We start from the raw sequence: 18,794 nt of genomic DNA, 5'->3' as shown, positions 1-18,794 counted from the left end.
CCCCAAAAAAAAAAAAACCAGGTCCTCCGACTAATGGAATAACCGCCCGACGTGCTTCCCAGCATCCCTCTGGTGCGATTTTAATTGAGTTTCGCGTGCGGGGGCGCGGGCGCGACCGTGGAACAGGAGACGGGCAGTTGTGCGTTAAAACCTCAGCTGCTCCGGCTACCTTGCCCTTCCTTGTGCCACGCGGCAAATCCATAACTTCTGGTCTAACCGGAGAAAATACGCCATATGTCAAATAGCTACAGGGAGGTTGACTGAAGTGAATGAAATGAATGCGTAAGCAGACCTTTCGCTAAATGTGCTCTTCTGCCAATGGGTGCCTGCAGAGTAGGGCAACCTGGTCTTTGAAGGCATACTATGCAGGATTTTTACCTTGAAAATATTATAAAATAACCATGCTGAGGCACAGCTATGATGCACTGTCTTTACGCCCTTTTGCCAAATTTGTGCACCGTTAACTGTATTTGTTATTCTAAAATGTGTGAGGGATATTTCTGGGCGTGGCGCTCTTTTCTGAGTGGGGAGGGGTGGGTGTGGCTACAGAGACTGTGGTTAGGGATCATATTTCAGCAGGGTGTTTGTTGCTAGCCGAAAAGCCCAGATAAACAGTTAAACAAAAAGACAATCCGACAGGGCCCGTTCAAGAACTAGCGTTAGACTTGGAATTGCTTTTTCTTGGTAGCGCCAGCTGAAGTTCACCAAGGGAATGAAAAGCGACACAGAATATGGCTTGTTTTCTGTTGAACCTGTCAGTAATTTTAACCTCTAACTATCCCGGGGCCCTGTTTCACAAAGCAGGATCACCGAGTTAGCTGGATAACTGCGCTGAGTAAAACCTAGCACCCGCACAAATCTGGAACATTGACTGAAGTAAAAAGAACTTTTCCAGCTTTTACTCAGCGCAGTTATCCAGCAAACTCAGTAATCATGTTTCCTGAAATACCCCCCCTACCCCCCCCCCCCCACCCCCCTCCAGCCACATTAGGTGGGGTACTCAGGTTGAGTGGGCAAAGTTGAAGATGGAGGAGGAAACTTCTTTGATTGTAAACACAGGGCCACAGCAAGGCAAAAAAAAAAAAATCATGCATAGTATGGCCATTCGTTTCTGTCAATATCCAACCGAGACATGGCATCAAAAACTTCACACCGCAAATTATAGTGATAAAGTTTCACAAAGCGACGTTATCTGCATTTCGCAGCTTTATGCATCGCTTCTGAATTTCAAAACTGTCTAAGGTGTCCCCTTATCTTCATTTCATGACTCATAGCCTTTTTGAATTTCAAACTAAGAGATACAGAGTTCAATTCCCCGGAAAATGCTAACCTAGGGGGAAAAGAATTGCTTGGCTACAAGGCACCAGGTCTTAAAGAATCAGTCGATTTAAAGGAAGGAACACTTGGAACAGTGAACCAAACAATTTTGCTGCATCAAATACATACAGATTTCTCCAGAGCGCCTGAATCCAATTTAAAGTTCAAAGATGATGTACGCGTAACCTAATGCTAGGGCAACTAATTGACCAGCCTTCAAAGGATGCACCACACGGTGCAATTTCAGTACACGATAAATAAAACAAAAACATGATCTTTTGTACCTCAAAAAGTCATACATATTACTTCAAAAATACCTCATAAATTAAGTTTTAATTCTTTGAGCGAACAGCACTGCTGAGAAGTGTTCTGAAATGAAGACTCCAGCAATAAAATTGTTCATCTGTTCATAAAGCATCACAGAGCTTTTGGTAACAGATCATTTTAGGGTATGGACTGGGGAAAGGGCATCACTCCTTGGTTTCAACTGTGACTTATTTTGCATTTGGACTGACGTAATGTAAAGTGAAGTATCGCGAGTCTAAATATGACAGGACAGGCAGGGGGGGCGGAAAATGTTCGACCTCGGGCCGAGTAAAACCGAAAGCGGAGACCGGTCGAACCCGCCTCCACGCGGGCGGACATAACTCAGCGACAACCGCCAAGCGCCTGGGGTGACCTCATTACAGCATCCCCTGCAGCAGAACCGGCCAAATTAATCACAAGGCCCACGGGGGGAGGGGGGGGTTTGGGGGCAGGGGCAGACTCGCTCTCTCCACAGAGAAAGGTTCCAGAGCTTTCCGCCCCCCCGCCCCCCCCCCCACCACCCCCCCGCCTCATAAATCAACAGCGACTGTTTAATCGCCGCTGTGTGGTGCCGGCTCGCCCCTGACCTGCTGCTGGGGGGGAGCACATGTACCTCTGCCCCCACCCCCCCCCCACCCGCCTACACACCCCGCCTACACACTCACTCGCCCCCCGAAGGGACAAGATTGGTGCGTTTTCTTTTTCTCGTCGACAGGCAGATAAAGCGGCCGCCTCCTCCTCCTCCTCCTCCTCTTCGCGGCCGTCGTCTTAGCGCCGCGGCTATTTTGAGGTCTTTCTGCGCCACGTTGCCACGAGCGACCGCTCTCTTCCCCCTCCACCACCGAGGTGAGTGACTCCTTGCGCGACTCCCAGGACCCGTTCTCCCAAATCCACCTGACCTGCGAAGAGCTCGCCGCGGGCCGCGTCGAAGCGCGACAGAGCGCGGGCGAAGACGGCGAAACGCCACGCCGATGTCCGTGAACGGGAGCGCTGCAGGGACGGACTCTCAACCCCGGTCCAAACCCCGAAACGCTGAGTAGAACGTGGGTACCTGATCCAGGAATAGCTTCCAAGAGGACTGTTCATATTACACTTAAAATGGAAGTTTTAAACAATCACTAAATTCGGCAAAATGTCAAGATTAAACTGTATCTGAAAATTAACAAAAAAAAATTATTTCACTTGAATTTAACGTTATTACTTTGTTAATATTATAATTATTTTTCTAAATGATTTTAAAGAGTAGGGCAACCCTGGTACTTACAAAGTTCCTACAGCACAGTGACCACATTTTCAATCAAATACATACATACACTAACAGGCCTAAGTTCTTCAGGCACCTGTGTGTGTTTTTTTTTTTTTTTTTTTAATTTTCAAAAGAATTAAGTTTTGTTGCATTAATCCGGTTCAAAGCCCTGACCCTTGCCTACACTGCTGCCAACAGGACAGCCCCCATCTACTTGCAGGACATGACTCGGTTCTATGTGCCTGCTCGACCACTCCGCTCTGCGGCAGCAGGGCGCCTTGTAACCCCTCCCACTCGCCCAAAGGGATCACAGAGCTTCTCCACCCTAGCTCCCCAGTGGTGGAACGAACTCCCCGTCTCTCTCCGAACCTCCCCCTCACTACCCATCTTCCGTCGTGGCCTGAAGACTCATCTCTTCAGACTATACCTAGACCAGGGGTGGCCAACCCAGGTCCTGGAGAGCCGCAGGGTCTGCTGGCTTTTGTTTTTACTCGGCACTTAATTGATCAAATAAAGCAGTTGATTACATAGTTAACTCATCTCACCTGGTTTATTTTGTGTAAGTGGTTGTTGTATTTAAGGTCAAAACAAAAACCCGCAGACCCTGCGGCTCCCCTGTTGGCCACCCCTGACCTAGACTAACCACCACCACGCTGTATATTTCACTCTTTTATATATTAAACCCCTCCCCTTTTCATGTCACTTGTTACATGTTGCCCCATCCCAGCACTTTGGTAATTTGTATTTGTCCTAATACTGTAGCTTATTCTTCTGCCTAGTTGGCTTTGCAGAGGTTAGGTCAGAATAGTGTTCACTGTGAACTGTGTTCTTGGCTAGAAATAGCTGTACAAAATAAGTATTGTACCTTACTGAACCTGTGTTCAGCAGTTGTCCATGCCCATGAAATGCACTTTTTGTACGTCGCTTTGGATAAAAGCGTCTGCCAAGTAAATGTAATGTAATGTACTTCAATAATAAAACAAAACATCATCATTGATTTTGATGATAATAATAATAATAATTATAATAATAATAATAACCATCACCATCATCCTCAATATATGATTGCACTACATAGAAATTAAGCAAAAAAATAAATAAAAATACTGAAATCACGATTTTAACAATAGGCATATTTACCCATCCAGAGCTACTACAGACTCATCGCTTTGCACTTTGGAAAGAGTCCAGAGGGCTGCTGCTTTAATTACGAAGATAAAGTCCTCAATTTCCTCCCCATCTGATGGTGATGAGTGTGTGTTTGGCCACAACGGCATCTGCGCTTTGCCAAGGCGGGGGCTACACACGGCTGGCGGTCGAAATGAACCCCCCCCCCCCCCCCCACGCAAAGCACTCTCGTTTAAAGAAGCTCCATGAAATGCAATTCATCAATATTCACAGCTGAGATGCGACTGTGAAAATAGACATCCATGGATGCGTGTGATAGCTAGATCAAGAAAACACCCCTAAAAAAAAAGAAACAAGCACAGCCTCAAACCCCCCCCCCCCCCCCGGGAAATGAAAATAAAAGACGTCGGACCAGCTGTTCTTCCCCATTGTGATTTCATTTCACAACAAAATGCTTAAGACACTGAAAAACACATTAGTATGCTACGCGGACATCTTTAGCGTTATGAATTACATTGGAACTGATTAATGAGATGCCAGACAGCCAGTCCCTTCAAATTTAGACAAAGATCAACACACTCGTTTCGGGAACCCCCCCGCCCCCCCCACCCGCCCCCGCCTCATCCGTTCTTGTTTCGATGCCTGTGACACATTGATCATCTTCCGACAAAAAAAAAAAAAAAAAAAACCAGCAGACAGGATTGACTGAATATTTCTCGTGCTCATGGACTGCAGTGACGCTGTCACTGTAGGTCTGATATTTATTGACTTGGGCTTGGAAAGGGCGATAGAAAGGTTAATACATTTGCACTGTCAAAAGACTTGGCCTTCTGACAACCCAAACGAGAAACGAGCAAGGTTTTATTTATTTTTTCACAAAACTGACTGAAAGATTATCTACCCTCTTTAATTGTAGGTGCCGAAACAACCAAAGTAACAAATGCTAGCAAACTTAGCCAGGCTGCACCTCACCTTTTAAGTCAACACGTGCTCTTTTAAGTCGCCACTAGAGTAACAATGCAATGTCAGAGATCGATAGAATGTGTAAAGACACGTAAGGATCCTCATTGTAATGCGTAAGGATACCAAAGCACAGTGCATCAGTAGAAAAATAAAATAGCGGTGATGATAATGAGGATGAGCACCATCATCATAATCTTCATCATCACCGTCATCAGCATCAGGGTCATGAAGACGATGGTGATTATGATGTTGAAATTGATGATGATGATGACGGTGACAGTGATGATGATGATAGGATGGTTCTGATGATGATGTTGATGATGATCATGGCAATGACCCTGAATATGATAGAGATGGTCTTGCATTATATTAACTTGAACAGCCCACCATGAAGTGGTATTTCTGACAGACTTCAACAGATGAAAGCAATTAAGAAGTTCACTATGAGTAGTGGGTCGAACCACACACACACCACACACAGGCCACACACACACACACACACACCACACACGCCAAACACAGACCACACACACCACACACAGGCCACACACAGGCCGCACACACACCACACACAGGCCACACACAAACCACACACACCACACACAGGCCACACACAGGCCACACACACACCACACACATACCACACACAGACTGCACACAGGCCACACACAGGCCACACACACACCGCACACAGACCGAACACACACCACACACACACCACACCCAGACCACACACACACCGCACACAGACCGCACACACACCAAACACAGACCGCACACAGATCACACACACACCGCACACACACCACACACACAGGCCACACACACCACACACAGACCGCACACAGACCGCACACACACCACACACACAGGCCACACACAGGCCGCACACAGACCGCACACAGACCAAACCTTCAGAGAGGAATTATGTCACTGGACGAGCTTCCAGCTGTCTGCCTTTATTGAGTCTTTACAATAAACTGTTAACATGAACTAAGAACTGTGTCACTTGGCAACCATTTTCACCGGAGCAGTATTATTGACAGTAAATCAAGCCTCCGCTCGCCACTTTCAAACGGGATCACTCTGAACCGGCATAGCAGAACCAGACAGCCAGCTGTACTCTGTGTACAGCCTCTCTCTCCCTCTCTCTCTCCACCCCCTCTCTCTCTCTCTCTCCCTCTCTCTCTCCACCCCCTCTCTCTCTCTCTCTCTCTCTCTCTCTCCACCAAGTTTTATCACATTGTTTTGGTTGGTACTGATAGTGTCCCCCCCCAAAAAAAGAATCCTAAGGAACATTTTCCATCCCCCCCTCCACAGGTGAAATGAGATCTGCATCCTTGCTCTCTCTCCCTCCCCCCCAGCCCTCTTCTGCCGCCTCCCCCCCCTCTGTCACTCTCTCCCCCATCCTCCCCTCGTTCTCCCAGTTCTCTCTGTCTCCGTCTCTCTCCCTCGCTCCCTCACTCTCTCTCCCTCCCTCCCTCCCTCTCCCCCTATCCCCTCTCCTCCCGTTGTTCTCTCAGTTCTCTCTCCCCCTCTCCCCCCTCCCCTCTCCTCCCCTCGTTTTCCCAGTTCTCCCTCCCTCCCTCCCTCCCTCCCTCTCCCCTCTCCTCCCCTCGTTTTCCCAGTTCTCCCCCTCTCCCTCCCTCCCTCTCCCTCTCTCCCCTCTCCTCCCCTCGTTTTCCCAGTTCTCCCCCTCTCCCCCTCTCCCCTCTCGTTCTCCCAGGTCCCGCAGTATTTGGGCGCAGACGGGCTCGGCTCCTCCCCCCGCTGAGCCGGGGCGACTGCTTCGGCGCGGTTGCCGGGCGCGGCGGCACGTCTCCGGGGCCCGATCGGCGCCGCCGGCGCGACTCCTCCGCCGCGGCGGGGCGGTTAGCGGGAGGCGTTAATAATAATTCCGCCCGCCGCCCCCGTCCCGCCAGAATCGGGCGCCGGGGATGAAAGCGGAGGGATCTGTCGGGGGCGGGCTCATAGCAATCAATCCCGCTTAATTTGAGGTGAGCTCGGCTGAGTCCCAGAACACACGGGAGTCGTCCGCTGCTTCATTTCACATTTTCATTTCCATTTTTTTCAAAGTAGCTGAGAGGAAGGAAGCAACGCTTGCTCTTTCAAAGTCCCCCTCTGTCGTCTTGCAGGAGGGTTTGATCTCTCTGCTCTCACACACACACACACACACACACATACACACACACACATATACACACACACACACACACAAACACACTCACATACACACACACACACACATACACACACACACATATACACACACACACACACACACACACAAACACACTCACATACACACACACATATACACACATACACACACACACACACACACATCCTTCACACACACACTCACCGCTCACATTCACACACACACCCCTCCCACACTCATCCTTCACACACACACACACACACATTCTTCACACACATACTCACTGCTCACATTCACACACACACCCCTCCCACACTCATCCTTCACACACACACTCACACACACACCCCTCACTCATACAGACACAAACTCACCCCTCAGAAACGCACAAACACATACATGCACACAAACACACACTCGCCCCCCCAACACACACACCACACACACACACACCACACACACCTCACGCTAAAAACCACAGAATGTTTTCTTTACTGCAAACATAATTTTATGATTTCATAGAGGAATGTGAATGCTTATTATCAGTTAATATGCATGTTATGAACAAAGAGTGTGAGGTAAGCAAAATCGGCCAATCACAGCAATGATCAGAGTGACACGTGAGTGCTGACATTTCTATATGCACATACATGAGTGTGTATTATATATAAGCACATACATACGTGCACACATACACACACACACACATATACATAAGTACATACACACATGCACATGTACACACATACACAAAGTACTGTAAACATATAAGAGGCTCATATATGTTACACTGTTCTTTGTATTTTGAGGTTAACCTAATGAAACAATGAAAATCTGACTTTGAGTTCTGATAGTGAGTGAGACACAGAGCATGAAAGAGAGAGAGAGAGAAAAGAGAGACAGTGAGAGACAGTGAGAGAGAGAGAAAGAGAGATTGCTAGAACAAAGAGGCAGGGTCTCCCCTCTGCAGCAGCTCGGTGAGCGCAGGAAAGACCAGCGCTGGGGATGCGAGCCGATCGATGGTGGTTCCCCTTGAAGAGCTCCAGGCCAATCGATGCTAAAAAAGACTCTGCATATTACACAGCCTCAGCTGCCAGCCGGGAAGGAAGAGGGCGGGCCTTCACTGCCCCGCCCCGCCCCTCAGCCGAGCTGCGCGCGATTGGCCCGGAGGAGGTGTGGGCGGGGACAAGAATGCTCAGAATGGGGGTCACCGTGCATGGCTTTTTTTTTACGTGAAAGACACGCGTGTCAGGTAAAGTGCACACCTGCCGTTGCCCTTGACCGAGGCTCCGGTCTCAGAGCTGGAGCTGGTCCCCGGGCGCTGCACTGCGGCTGCCCCACTGCTTCTGAGTAACTAGGATGGGTCGAATGAACCCCCACAGGGGGGTGTAATTAAGTGTAACTTCACTTAATTCACCACAGATACAATCTGTGTGGTGCACAACACGATCTAATCATCACCTTCACACCACTAACCATCCTTAATGAACAAAGGGCAAGATGGTAGAGCTGAACCCAGGAGAAGTGCTTGGTTGGCCAGATCCTTAGTGTTCCCTGCTACTTTCTGGTAAAAAAGCCATTCAGGCCTTTCTCTTCTCCCATAGTATTTCAAATAAATATAAATTTCAACAAAAATCTGATGAATCCAGATAAAAATATAGAAATTTAAAGTATTACTTATTATTGTTAGTAAGCCACAAGAGTTGCTCGTAGGTATTGCCTTAATGTGTACAACAATTCCACAACCGTACATCTAAATTAAAGTTGAATGCGGTACAAACCGGCAAAAAAAAACTAAACTCCATCCATCGAATGACTATAATGCATAATGGTAGTTATTTTTGCAATTACACCACAAAGATTCTGAGAGATGAATGCACTGCTCAAAAACCATTAAATGATCAAGGAAAGCAAAACTTATGCAGAGCTTCGTAAACCTGTCTTTAAAGGATTCACAAATCGGAAGCCATCTTGTGAAGCTCTTCAGTGAACACAGTTGGTATGTGGATATTGTCCGTTGTCCGTTTCCCAGTAGAAAGGACGGGTGTTACCCAAAGCACAGCTCTAAGGACTACATTTCCCATGATCCCTGCCTCAGGCATCTCTATCCCTCTGCCCTGAGGTGTAGCTTGATTCCACTAAATAAGGTCCTCCAGCAGTCTTTTTCTGACCCCATCCTACTGTTGGTAGTGGTATTTTTTTATGCCTGTTTATGAATTCCCCTGTTGCATGCAAAGGTAACAAGGTATTAACCAATCATTCAGTCAATCAGTGAAGTAGACAAAGAATTACATGTCCTAATATAAATATAAGCCAGGTATGCAGAATTGTGAGGAACACCTTTCAAAAGGGTTGTACTATTAAAAAAATAATAAAAACTGAGGCATTCTGGGAAATGTAGTCAATGCCGCACAAATCACAGTTTTCAGCTGGTCTCAACGGCTCACACCAAACCGAGCCTGTCCATGTTCCGCATGCTCAACATCAAGCACCCTGCCAGAGTTCGTTCCCCCCACATGCACTAATAAAAATCTAAATCGAACTCAAATGTATTTGCATTAGGCATCTGACAAGCATTTGTCACAATATGGTTTTCAAAGGACCCGGGCCTAAACCCCACCCACGGGAACAAGCCTAGGGCTAGGGTGGCTAGGAAAAACTCCCTGGGTGGGACAGGTGGGAAGAAACCCCTGGGGAGGAGCCAGACGCAAGGGGGGAGGAGCCAGACTCAAGGGGGGAGGAGCCTCTCCTCCTCTGGTCGGCTCAGGCAGTGGTTTTTAATGACTGGCACGGTCGATGTCAGTGTGCACATTACTGAATTAACGGTAGCTAGGTAGCAGGCCCTCGTGCAACGCGTATAAATAGCGCCTCGTGAATTGCTTCACCCCAGACAAACCCAGGCCAGCTGTCTGCGCAGATGCACAGAGACAGAATGTGACTGAGGAAAGGAAGAGCGAAAGAGAGGTAGCAGTGTATGTGGGAGAGAGAGAGAGGGAGAGAGACAGAGAAGGGGAGAGAGAGAGAATGAGCAGTGATGTGGGAGAGAGAGAGACAGCAGTGATGTGGGAGAGAGAGAGAGAGAGCAATGATGGGGGAGAGAGAGAGCGAGAGAGAGACAGGAGTGATGTGGGAGGGAGGGGGAGAGAGAGAGAGAGAGACAGCAGAGACATGGTGTAGAGAGTGAGAGAGGCTTGTTGAATCTGTCAGCGAACTGACGGAATTACACATAACGATGCGTACTCAAGAAATCGGGTATCACTCCGGGCAGTGCAGCCAGACAGGTACGCTGATCTTAAAGATTCCCTCTTCTTCCACCTCCATTCTCACACCTTCAATTTCCTCCCGTTTCACAGCTGATAGGTCCGCCCAGACGCGCGGACGCCCTGTCAGTCAAGACTACCTGAACTCAGCGCAAAAGAATACGCCAAACTCTAAACACGCCCACAGCTACAAAACGCGCCTTGAAGCGCCCAAAGACGTGTGTGTGTGTGTGTGTGTGTGTGTGTGTGTGTGGTGTGTGCGTTTTCATGAGTGTGTGTATGTGTGTGTGTGTGGTGTGTGCGTTTGCATGAGTGTGGTGTATGTGTGTGTACCTGTGTATGTGCGTGAGTGTGTGGTGTGTGTGTATGCGTGTGTGTGTGTGGTATGTGTGTGTGTCTGTGTGAGTGTGTGTGTGTGTGTGTGTGTGTGTGTGTGGTGTGAGTGTGTGTGTGTGTGTTTGCATGAGTGTGTGTGTGTGCGCGTTTGCATGAGTGTGTGTGTGTGTGCGTGCGTGTGCGTGCGATCGTGCGTGCGTGTCTATGCATGGGTTCACGCACGTATGTATGTGTATGTGTGTGTGTACGTGCGTGCGTGCCTGCGTGCGTGTCTATGCATGGGTGCACGCACGTATGTATGTGTATGTGTGTGTGTGTACGTGTCATCTGAGGACTTGGACACACTGGTTGCCGCTATTTCACCACTCCAGCCCGGACTTCAAAAGAACTAAACAAGCGGTAATGGCTTCACCCGGAAGGCTCCGGAGTGTTTTTAATGAAGAGCTGCACTGCTCCGCTGGATGCGAATTTTTTATGATTAGCTGTAAAACACAAGTCAAAAAAAGCACATGTATTCGGATGGAAAAATACATCCCTTTCTCTTCATTGCTTTCGTCCAACAGAGGCATAATTACAAATATAAAACCAGCCTCGGTGTATTCCATCTTTAAAGTAGACCGTCTAAAATTATAGCAAAAAAAAAAAGCTAACTGCACAACCATTATCTCATAATATATCTATACGGCTGATTTAACTAAATATCTGTCAGACAACAGTCAATTTGCATATATAAACAGACATATTTCTGACAGTTATGACACTTTCTTGAGTTATGACTTGTCTTTTTGTCTCTATGTCTTTTTTATAATTTATTTTTATTTAATTTCTATACACATTTTACATTACAAGCTTAAGGCACTTGGCAGTTGAATTTCTTGCATAATAAATATGGAACTAAAATCTGTTTTCTAGCCCAGAGATGGTGTTCCCTTGGATGGACAGTGATTCTGAACAGCAAGGAAACAACGTCTAATCTGACGAGACTCAGCTAATACACCCAAAGAAAACCTAACTGGTAACAAAAGAAAATCCACTGCTAATCCCCACAACGTGGCTAATTCGGGAAAAAACTCCATTTCCCATGAGCACTGGGTGTTAACGCTTCCACAGGAAGGGATTGGGCAAGGGGGAGGGGGTGGGGACGGGTGAAGTGATGTGCGCGGCCGGCTCGCCATGATGGAGGTGTGCAGCAGGCACACGAAAACTCAGTTTCCCATGAGCACTGAGTGTTAACGCTTCCACAGGGAGGGATTTGGGCAAGGGGGAGGGTGGGGACGGGCGCTCACCATGATGGAGATGTGCAGCAGGTGCATGTGCTCGTGCAGGACGTGGGCGGGCTCGTGAGCGGTGGGGGGCGTGGCCTGGTACACTTGCTCCGCCCCGCTGGCGGAGACGTGGAAGTACAGGGTGCCGTTCTCCAGCCACTGCTGCTTCCAGTGCACCAGGGAGATCTCCGCCCCGGTGCCAGACATCTCTGAGGAAGAGGAGAGACCGCTGTTCAGTTCAGCTTCCTTTCCGCGGCGTCATTTACTTTTTACACAGAGACCGTCACAGAGACACCGAACAGAAACAGGAAAGAGGGAAACACTAGGCAAGACCCAGACCGAACCCCCGAAAAACCAGCAAGTGAGGTGAGAAGAAAAATAAACAAACACACACAAAAAAAAAAAACTCAGACAGTGGCGGGGACAAAACCCCCAAGTGGGAAGGAATCCAGAGATTTATAGAGTGAGAACGCATTTTCCGCTAGCCAAAATCGACTCATTAGCAGGGCGAACGCGCACACCAGAGGTGCAAGCATTTACATTTACACTGACGGTCATTTATTAAGCAGAAGCTCTCCAGCGGAGCGGTGTACATTACATTACATTACATTACATTACAGGCATTTGGCAGACGCTCTTATCCAGAGCGACGTACAGCAAAGTGTGCGCATTCTCTGTGTTTTTACCACACGGAGAATACGGCTGGACTGGGAGACCAGCACAGCACAACCTCAAAATAGATCATCGACTTATAAAGTTTTTTTTTTTAAACACCTATTAGGGGAGACGGTGTAGTGTAATGGGTACAGGAGCTGGTTTTGTAACCTAAAGATTCGCTGGTAGGACACTGCCGTTGTACCCTTGAGCAAGGCACTTAACCTGCATCGCTTCAGTATACATCCAGCTGTGTAAATGGATGCAATGTAAAACCCTATGTAAAAAAGTTGCGTAGGTCGCTCTGAATAAGAGCAGCAGCTAAATGCCTGTAATGTAATTTAATGAATGTACAATGTCAAAAATAACTTCCTGCTGGAAACCCTGTGGCTTCCTTTATAATCGCATATTTAAGAAGTATGGCGAGCCCTGACTTCAGTTTAAGATCTCGCCCAAAAGGACACCACCTGCTACAGCTCTGTTCTCCATCACCGTCCTGGGGCAACGGGCTGTGTTCAGCCCACGGGGAAGGGCGCCCCCTGTTGGCCAAACAACAACACTGCCAGCAGCAATTTATCCTCTGGACAAGGAAGGATATCCTTTATCTTTCCGTCCAAGTACCGATGAAGCTCAACCCTGCTTGGCTTCAGCTGTTTGACATGAGGGATGCAGGCTGGCATGGATGTTCTCAAATCATAATTTTATGTAAGCAAAAGGACAAACACCGGACACTACAGTGGCCTTAATCTAGGAAATACAGTGAGTATTACGTTGAGGCTACGTAACTTCATTCAGTGCGGACAGTTTGGTCTCGAAATAGAAGACACAAATAGCCATATTACATTTTGAGTGTTGTTCAAGTGCTGCAGCTAAGGGTACTTAGTGCAATTGTTTGTGTAAATGCTTACACGTATGCTAAACAAAGGATCACTGAAGTGTAGCATTACAGTTTAACTGCTTTAAATTTTAAATTTAACATTTTAAATCAAATGTAAAATACGAGTGGGCGGCACACAAGGAGGAGATGAGGGACAGCTGGTGTTTCGAGCGTGACTCAGCCAATCATTATGCAAATAATATCCCAGCATGCAAAGCGTCGCGGACCCAAACGCTCACGCGGTGAAGTGTACACATGGCCGCCGTGGCACCCAGGACGTCACCCGCGAGCAACGGTGTCTGAGGTTAATGTTTTATTTCGGGGGGGTTATTCCAGAATGACATCAGAGGCATCGCTGTCCATTTTCGTATAATAAGCGCGACTTGAGTTTCGGCTTCATGTTCCTCCCACAGAATCCCAAACTCGAAGCCTTGGAGAACAGGGCCTGTGCCATACAATCCCAAACACCCTAAATATGCGTTCCCAATATCTGCTCAGCAACGATAACAGAAAAATAATGGCCCTGACATTTGTTTTTTTTGGAAATCCTTCTTCATTAATGGGCACCCAAAGCGGGTACAGTGATACAAAATTTACTAAAAAAAAAAGTCAAGTAGCCTACCTCATAAAACGATTTAACCACACGATGAAAACAAACTGACTGGCAGAGTGGGGGAGGAGTAACTCTCTCTCCCCTCTCCTTTCTGCACTTCATCTCTCTCTCTCTCTCCTTGTCTGTCTGTCTTTCTCTCACAGATACTCTCCCTCTCTCTGTCTCCCTTCCTCTCCCTCTCTCTGTTTCTCTCTGTCAAATTCGAATTTTCTCATTCAAATGCTTTATTGCCATGACATATTTCAAAATGCATATTGTCAAAGTGCAGTGATAACAACAATCACAGTAACAATGCAAGGCAACAGCAACAATAACAGCAGAAATGACAGTTATATAACATTGAACTATTAAATATTACTCGATTCAATTTAGTATTATGATCATTATTAATATTATTATTATTATTATTATTATTACTAATAATAATAATAATATATAGTGGTATTTTATCGTTATTCACAGGTTGTGACAGGCCAAAACACCCCTCTCCCTCTGCCTCTCCCTCTCTCTTAGTCTCTCTCTCTCTCTCTCAAGACCATTTCCTGCCTCCAAATTCACAGCCTTCAAAGAGGAGCTCTAAGAAGCCCTGGGGGGGGGGGGGGGGGGGGGCTGGATATAGAGGTTGAGGGCTGGATATAGAGGTTAGAGAATTTCTGTGGATCACATGACCTTTCCTCTGCTGTGATTGAACTCCTTCCAGGAAGTCAGGAAAGTTCAACAGCTCAAAGTAGTGCTAATGTCCACAAAGACGCGCTGGATAGCTTTGTTTAAACAGATCTTTGCCCCGCTCACCAAGACCGGAACCGACGGAAACGTGCGTTAAGGAGAGGTGTCTCCACTCCGCAGTTCAGCTCAGATTTTTTTTGGTTAGGATGACAAATTATAATTTTTTTTTTTAATGTAAAAAATTAAAAAAATCAACAGCCTCCGCTTCAGAGAGAAATGGCCGCGTATATAATTCCATAATTACAGGCGTCAATTAAAGATAAACGATAATTACGATTAGCGTCGCGGGATTCTTTGTCTCGGTGAGCCTTTCTCAATCAAAGGCAATTACACGAAGCTCTTTTGTAATTTAAAAAAAGCAAAAAAAAAAAAAAAACAGAAGGCCATTGGAACATCTAAAGAGAAAGAAGATTTCAAGGACATGATTGCGATTGCTGTCCATTGACGGTTTCCAGAACAATCATTAAAACCGGGTCCAAAATAGCCAGCGCTCCACAGTGTTCCGTCCGCCCGCTATTATCGGAGATCAACAGCAGCTCAAATTATAGCACCGACTGCTGGGCTTTGGCATTTCACGCAAGGAGCAACGTGCCACACAATACCGGCGTCGGCATTAAATGGTAGCTGCACGAAAAATTAAATAAAAATATAATGCGGTGACAAGAAATGCAAATTAAAAACCTTAACCTTAAAAGTGCCAGAGGCAGTTAACAAAGCTCTGCAGGAACTCAGTGGAATATTGTTAATGGCTGTGGAGTGCTCGCGGAATAAGACTTCGGAATGGTAGTTGTGTGTGTTGTCGTGTCCTGTGTGTGTGCGCGTATGCGTGTGTGTTGGCGAATGTTTGATCAAATATGTCTGCCAAGAAAACAAAAAGAACCAGTCCAGCCTTAGTCCCAACGGACAAATGCACACACACGCACGCGCGCACACACACACACGCATGGACACACACACACACATGCGCACGCATACACACGCACACACACAACTCGTTGTTTGCTTCAGTTTCACTGCGCTTCCTGTTTTCATGGTTGAAAATGAAGCAGGAGCTAATCGAGCGTGATCTATAAATGACCACTTTTTTCTTTTTGGCAGGAGAACTAGATTTTGTTTTGCATAACATCTCGCGATTCACACCTGAGCTAAGACGGGGAGGCCAAAGTTCCTGTCATAACGAGAAGCTATTATTACCCAAATAACAAGCCAGATTCACGAACATATGAAATTATTCATGGAAGATAAGCGATGGTAAGCATGTGTCAACTGATTATTACCACTTTTCGTTCCATTCCTGCAGACATTCTAATCATAAATAGACAGATAAGAAAATATACTGGAACTAGATTGAAATAACTGATATATTTACAATGGGCACTGCATGTGAATGAATGAGCTCATCATCATCATTTTATCAACATAAACATCAATGGAAACCTTATGGAAATATCGCACAGATGTTGGCATAATTCTGTTATCTATCTGAATAAATGACAGCACAAGGCATTCTGGGAGACGTTAAGCGCGGTGTGAGTGAAGAGGGTGACAGGCGCGCAGCGACACGGGGGGGGGGCAGGGTTCGGCCTGTCCGTCATGCGAGGCGGGGCGACCTTTGACCTCCCGGGGTGAGCGATGTAATGGGAGTGGGAGGGGGCGTGATGTCACTACCCCAGCCTGTTCCCCCTCGGCCCCAGCCCCGCCGGGACAGCATGAATTAAAACCCCCACACGTATCGCATCGGATTCACCCTGAGCCAAGGGCAAGGGGCGGGGGGGGGGGCTCCACTGTGACGGGGGGAGGGGAAGCAAGGGCGAGAACGAGGGGGGGTGGGGGTGGGGGTGGGGGGCGAGAGCGAAAGCGAGAGGAAGGAGGAGGGGCTCCACTCCAATGTGACGGGTGGGGGGGGGGGCAAGGCCAAGTGAGGGGAGGTGGGGGGGGGGGGGGGGGGTTGGGGCTGGCCTGCGAGGGGAGGGGCTCCACTGTGACAGGGGGGCGGGGCAAGATCGAGAGCCGGCCCACTGGGGGCGGGGAACGGGGGGCGTTCCACTCCGACAAAGTAAAGTGACAAACGGCTTCTCTACCCCGTCCTCCGGTCAATTTGCACCCCGCACGCGTAACAATAACGACCGACGGATTTTATTTACTGCAGGTGAAACCTCATCGGTACGGCACCTTTAAAGAGGGGGTCGCCAGGTCCGTCGGGAGGGGGGCGGGCAGCAGTCGGCTGAGCCGGGGGAGGGGGAGATTTATTAGGCTGTTAAATCTGAGGGACGAGCGCGTGCGGAGACCGAGCGATCCGGACGGGGAATTCAGCCAGGACCATCCGGCACCTCCCCAAATCGGCTCAATCAGAGGCGCGCGCTGGCGGGGGCGAGGGGCGGAACCTCCCCTAATCGCCGCCACGCCCCCATCGTCCCAGCGAGACGCCGGGTTTCGGTTTAGTCCAGAGGGGAACACACACCCCCCCCCCCCCCGCCACTCTTCCTGCCAAAACTGCATTTCCCCCGCAAACTTTCCCATAAAGAGCACTGTCCTGATTTCGCCCTTAAGGGGGGGGGGGGGCTGGGCTCCATTTGAATGTAGGGGTACGCTTTTTTTAACAGCGGTTATTGTTTTTGTCACCGAGACATACCCCCCTACTCTGACTGATGCTGAGACTCAGAAAATACGAGAGAATAGAGGATGACCCCCCCGGAAACGCTACAGTGTCTAACAATGAGACTCATCTTGCATGTCTAGCACAGAACCATGAGGCTCCTTCAGCAGAGCGCGGAAAAGAAACGGCTCAGCACCCTATCGATTTCAGCGAATCGCCTTTTAGCGCTGAAAGAGCACTTTTTAAAATCCGTTTTGGGTCATTTGAGTCGAGGCGGAAAAACCACGCATTCCTTCCCCCCCCCCCTCCTAGCTCTGCGGCGTGCGCAATTCAAAAACCGTCGACGGCCATGTTCTCCTCCAGTCAAAACGAACAGCCGGATGGAGAGCAAAGAGCGGAGGCTAACCGCATCGCCGCGGACGGGCGGGGGGGGGGGGGGTCGGCCTCCGTTCGGCCTGAATGGCCGGGTCGCGCTGAGAACACAAACGCGTGTGACACCGCACATCTTTTAGCCACTGAGCAGACACGCTAACCGGAGCAACTGTACAGCCGACATTCCTCACATACAGCATAATCCACCCACTCGTTTATTTAATATTAGCTGAAGCGGTTCAGTTAAAGTGCCTTTGCTCAGGGGTGTAAAAGCACAGCCCCAGCGTGGAATTGAACCGGCAACCTTGGGAGGTGCGAGATCAGCACCCTTAACCATTACGCCACGCTCCCGATCGCCAGGGTCCTGTTTTCCCGGCTGCGTACGGGAGTCGCAGACGGCGGCAGGGCCGGCCGCCGCGTACATCCGGCCGCGGGCGAACCTCGGCGAGTAAATGGCGGCCTCGCCGGTCACCCGCAGCTTTAATTTCACGTCGAATTTCCCCTTTCAGCGAAGCTCCTCGGGATGGCGGTTCCTTTGATGTGCGAGGAGGCGAGGGGGCAGAGGGGCAGGGGGGCAGGGGGGCAGGGGGAGTGGGAGGGGTGGGGGGGCAGGGGGAGTGGGAGGGGTGGGGGGGGCAGGGTGGGAGGGGGGGCAACGGGTCGCCGGGGAAGCTGCGTCTGCGTCTCTCTCCCTCGCACGCAGCACCGGCAGTTGTCATGGACACGACCCCTTTGTTGTTCATTAAAAGGAACTCGGCTAGCGTCACGTCGGCCCCGCCGATGAACCGAGGAGGCGGGCGTACGAGCAGCCGGGAAGGGTGCCGTCCGCGGCAACCGAGGGCGTTACCGGGGCGGCCTCACAAACAGAGGGTCACGGGTTCAAATCCCCGACAGGCCAGCGCTGTTTCTTTTGTCCTCCACTCAAAGCGAATATCTTCGGCAAGCGTGGGGACAAAGCGTGTTGTGAGCTGCGC

The 18,794-nt window shown here is 48.8% G+C and overlaps 1 protein-coding gene across 1 annotated transcript in view; it reads right to left on the bottom strand.

Moving 5' to 3' along the window:
• Positions 1-18,794, bottom strand: part of LOC118212501 (astrotactin-2) — a 382,570-nt gene that overhangs the window by 303,530 nt on the left and 60,246 nt on the right. Inside the window, exon 2 of the mRNA XM_035390420.1 lies at positions 12,004-12,191. Coding sequence (XP_035246311.1) covers positions 12,004-12,191 — 188 coding nt within the window. The remainder of the gene's footprint in view (positions 1-12,003; positions 12,192-18,794) is intronic.

Source organism: Anguilla anguilla, chromosome 14 (genome assembly GCF_013347855.1).
Source record: "Anguilla anguilla isolate fAngAng1 chromosome 14, fAngAng1.pri, whole genome shotgun sequence".
In the NCBI taxonomy this organism is placed as follows: Eukaryota; Metazoa; Chordata; class Actinopteri; order Anguilliformes; family Anguillidae; genus Anguilla; species Anguilla anguilla.
This window is presented reverse-complemented; position numbering and strand designations above follow the sequence as displayed.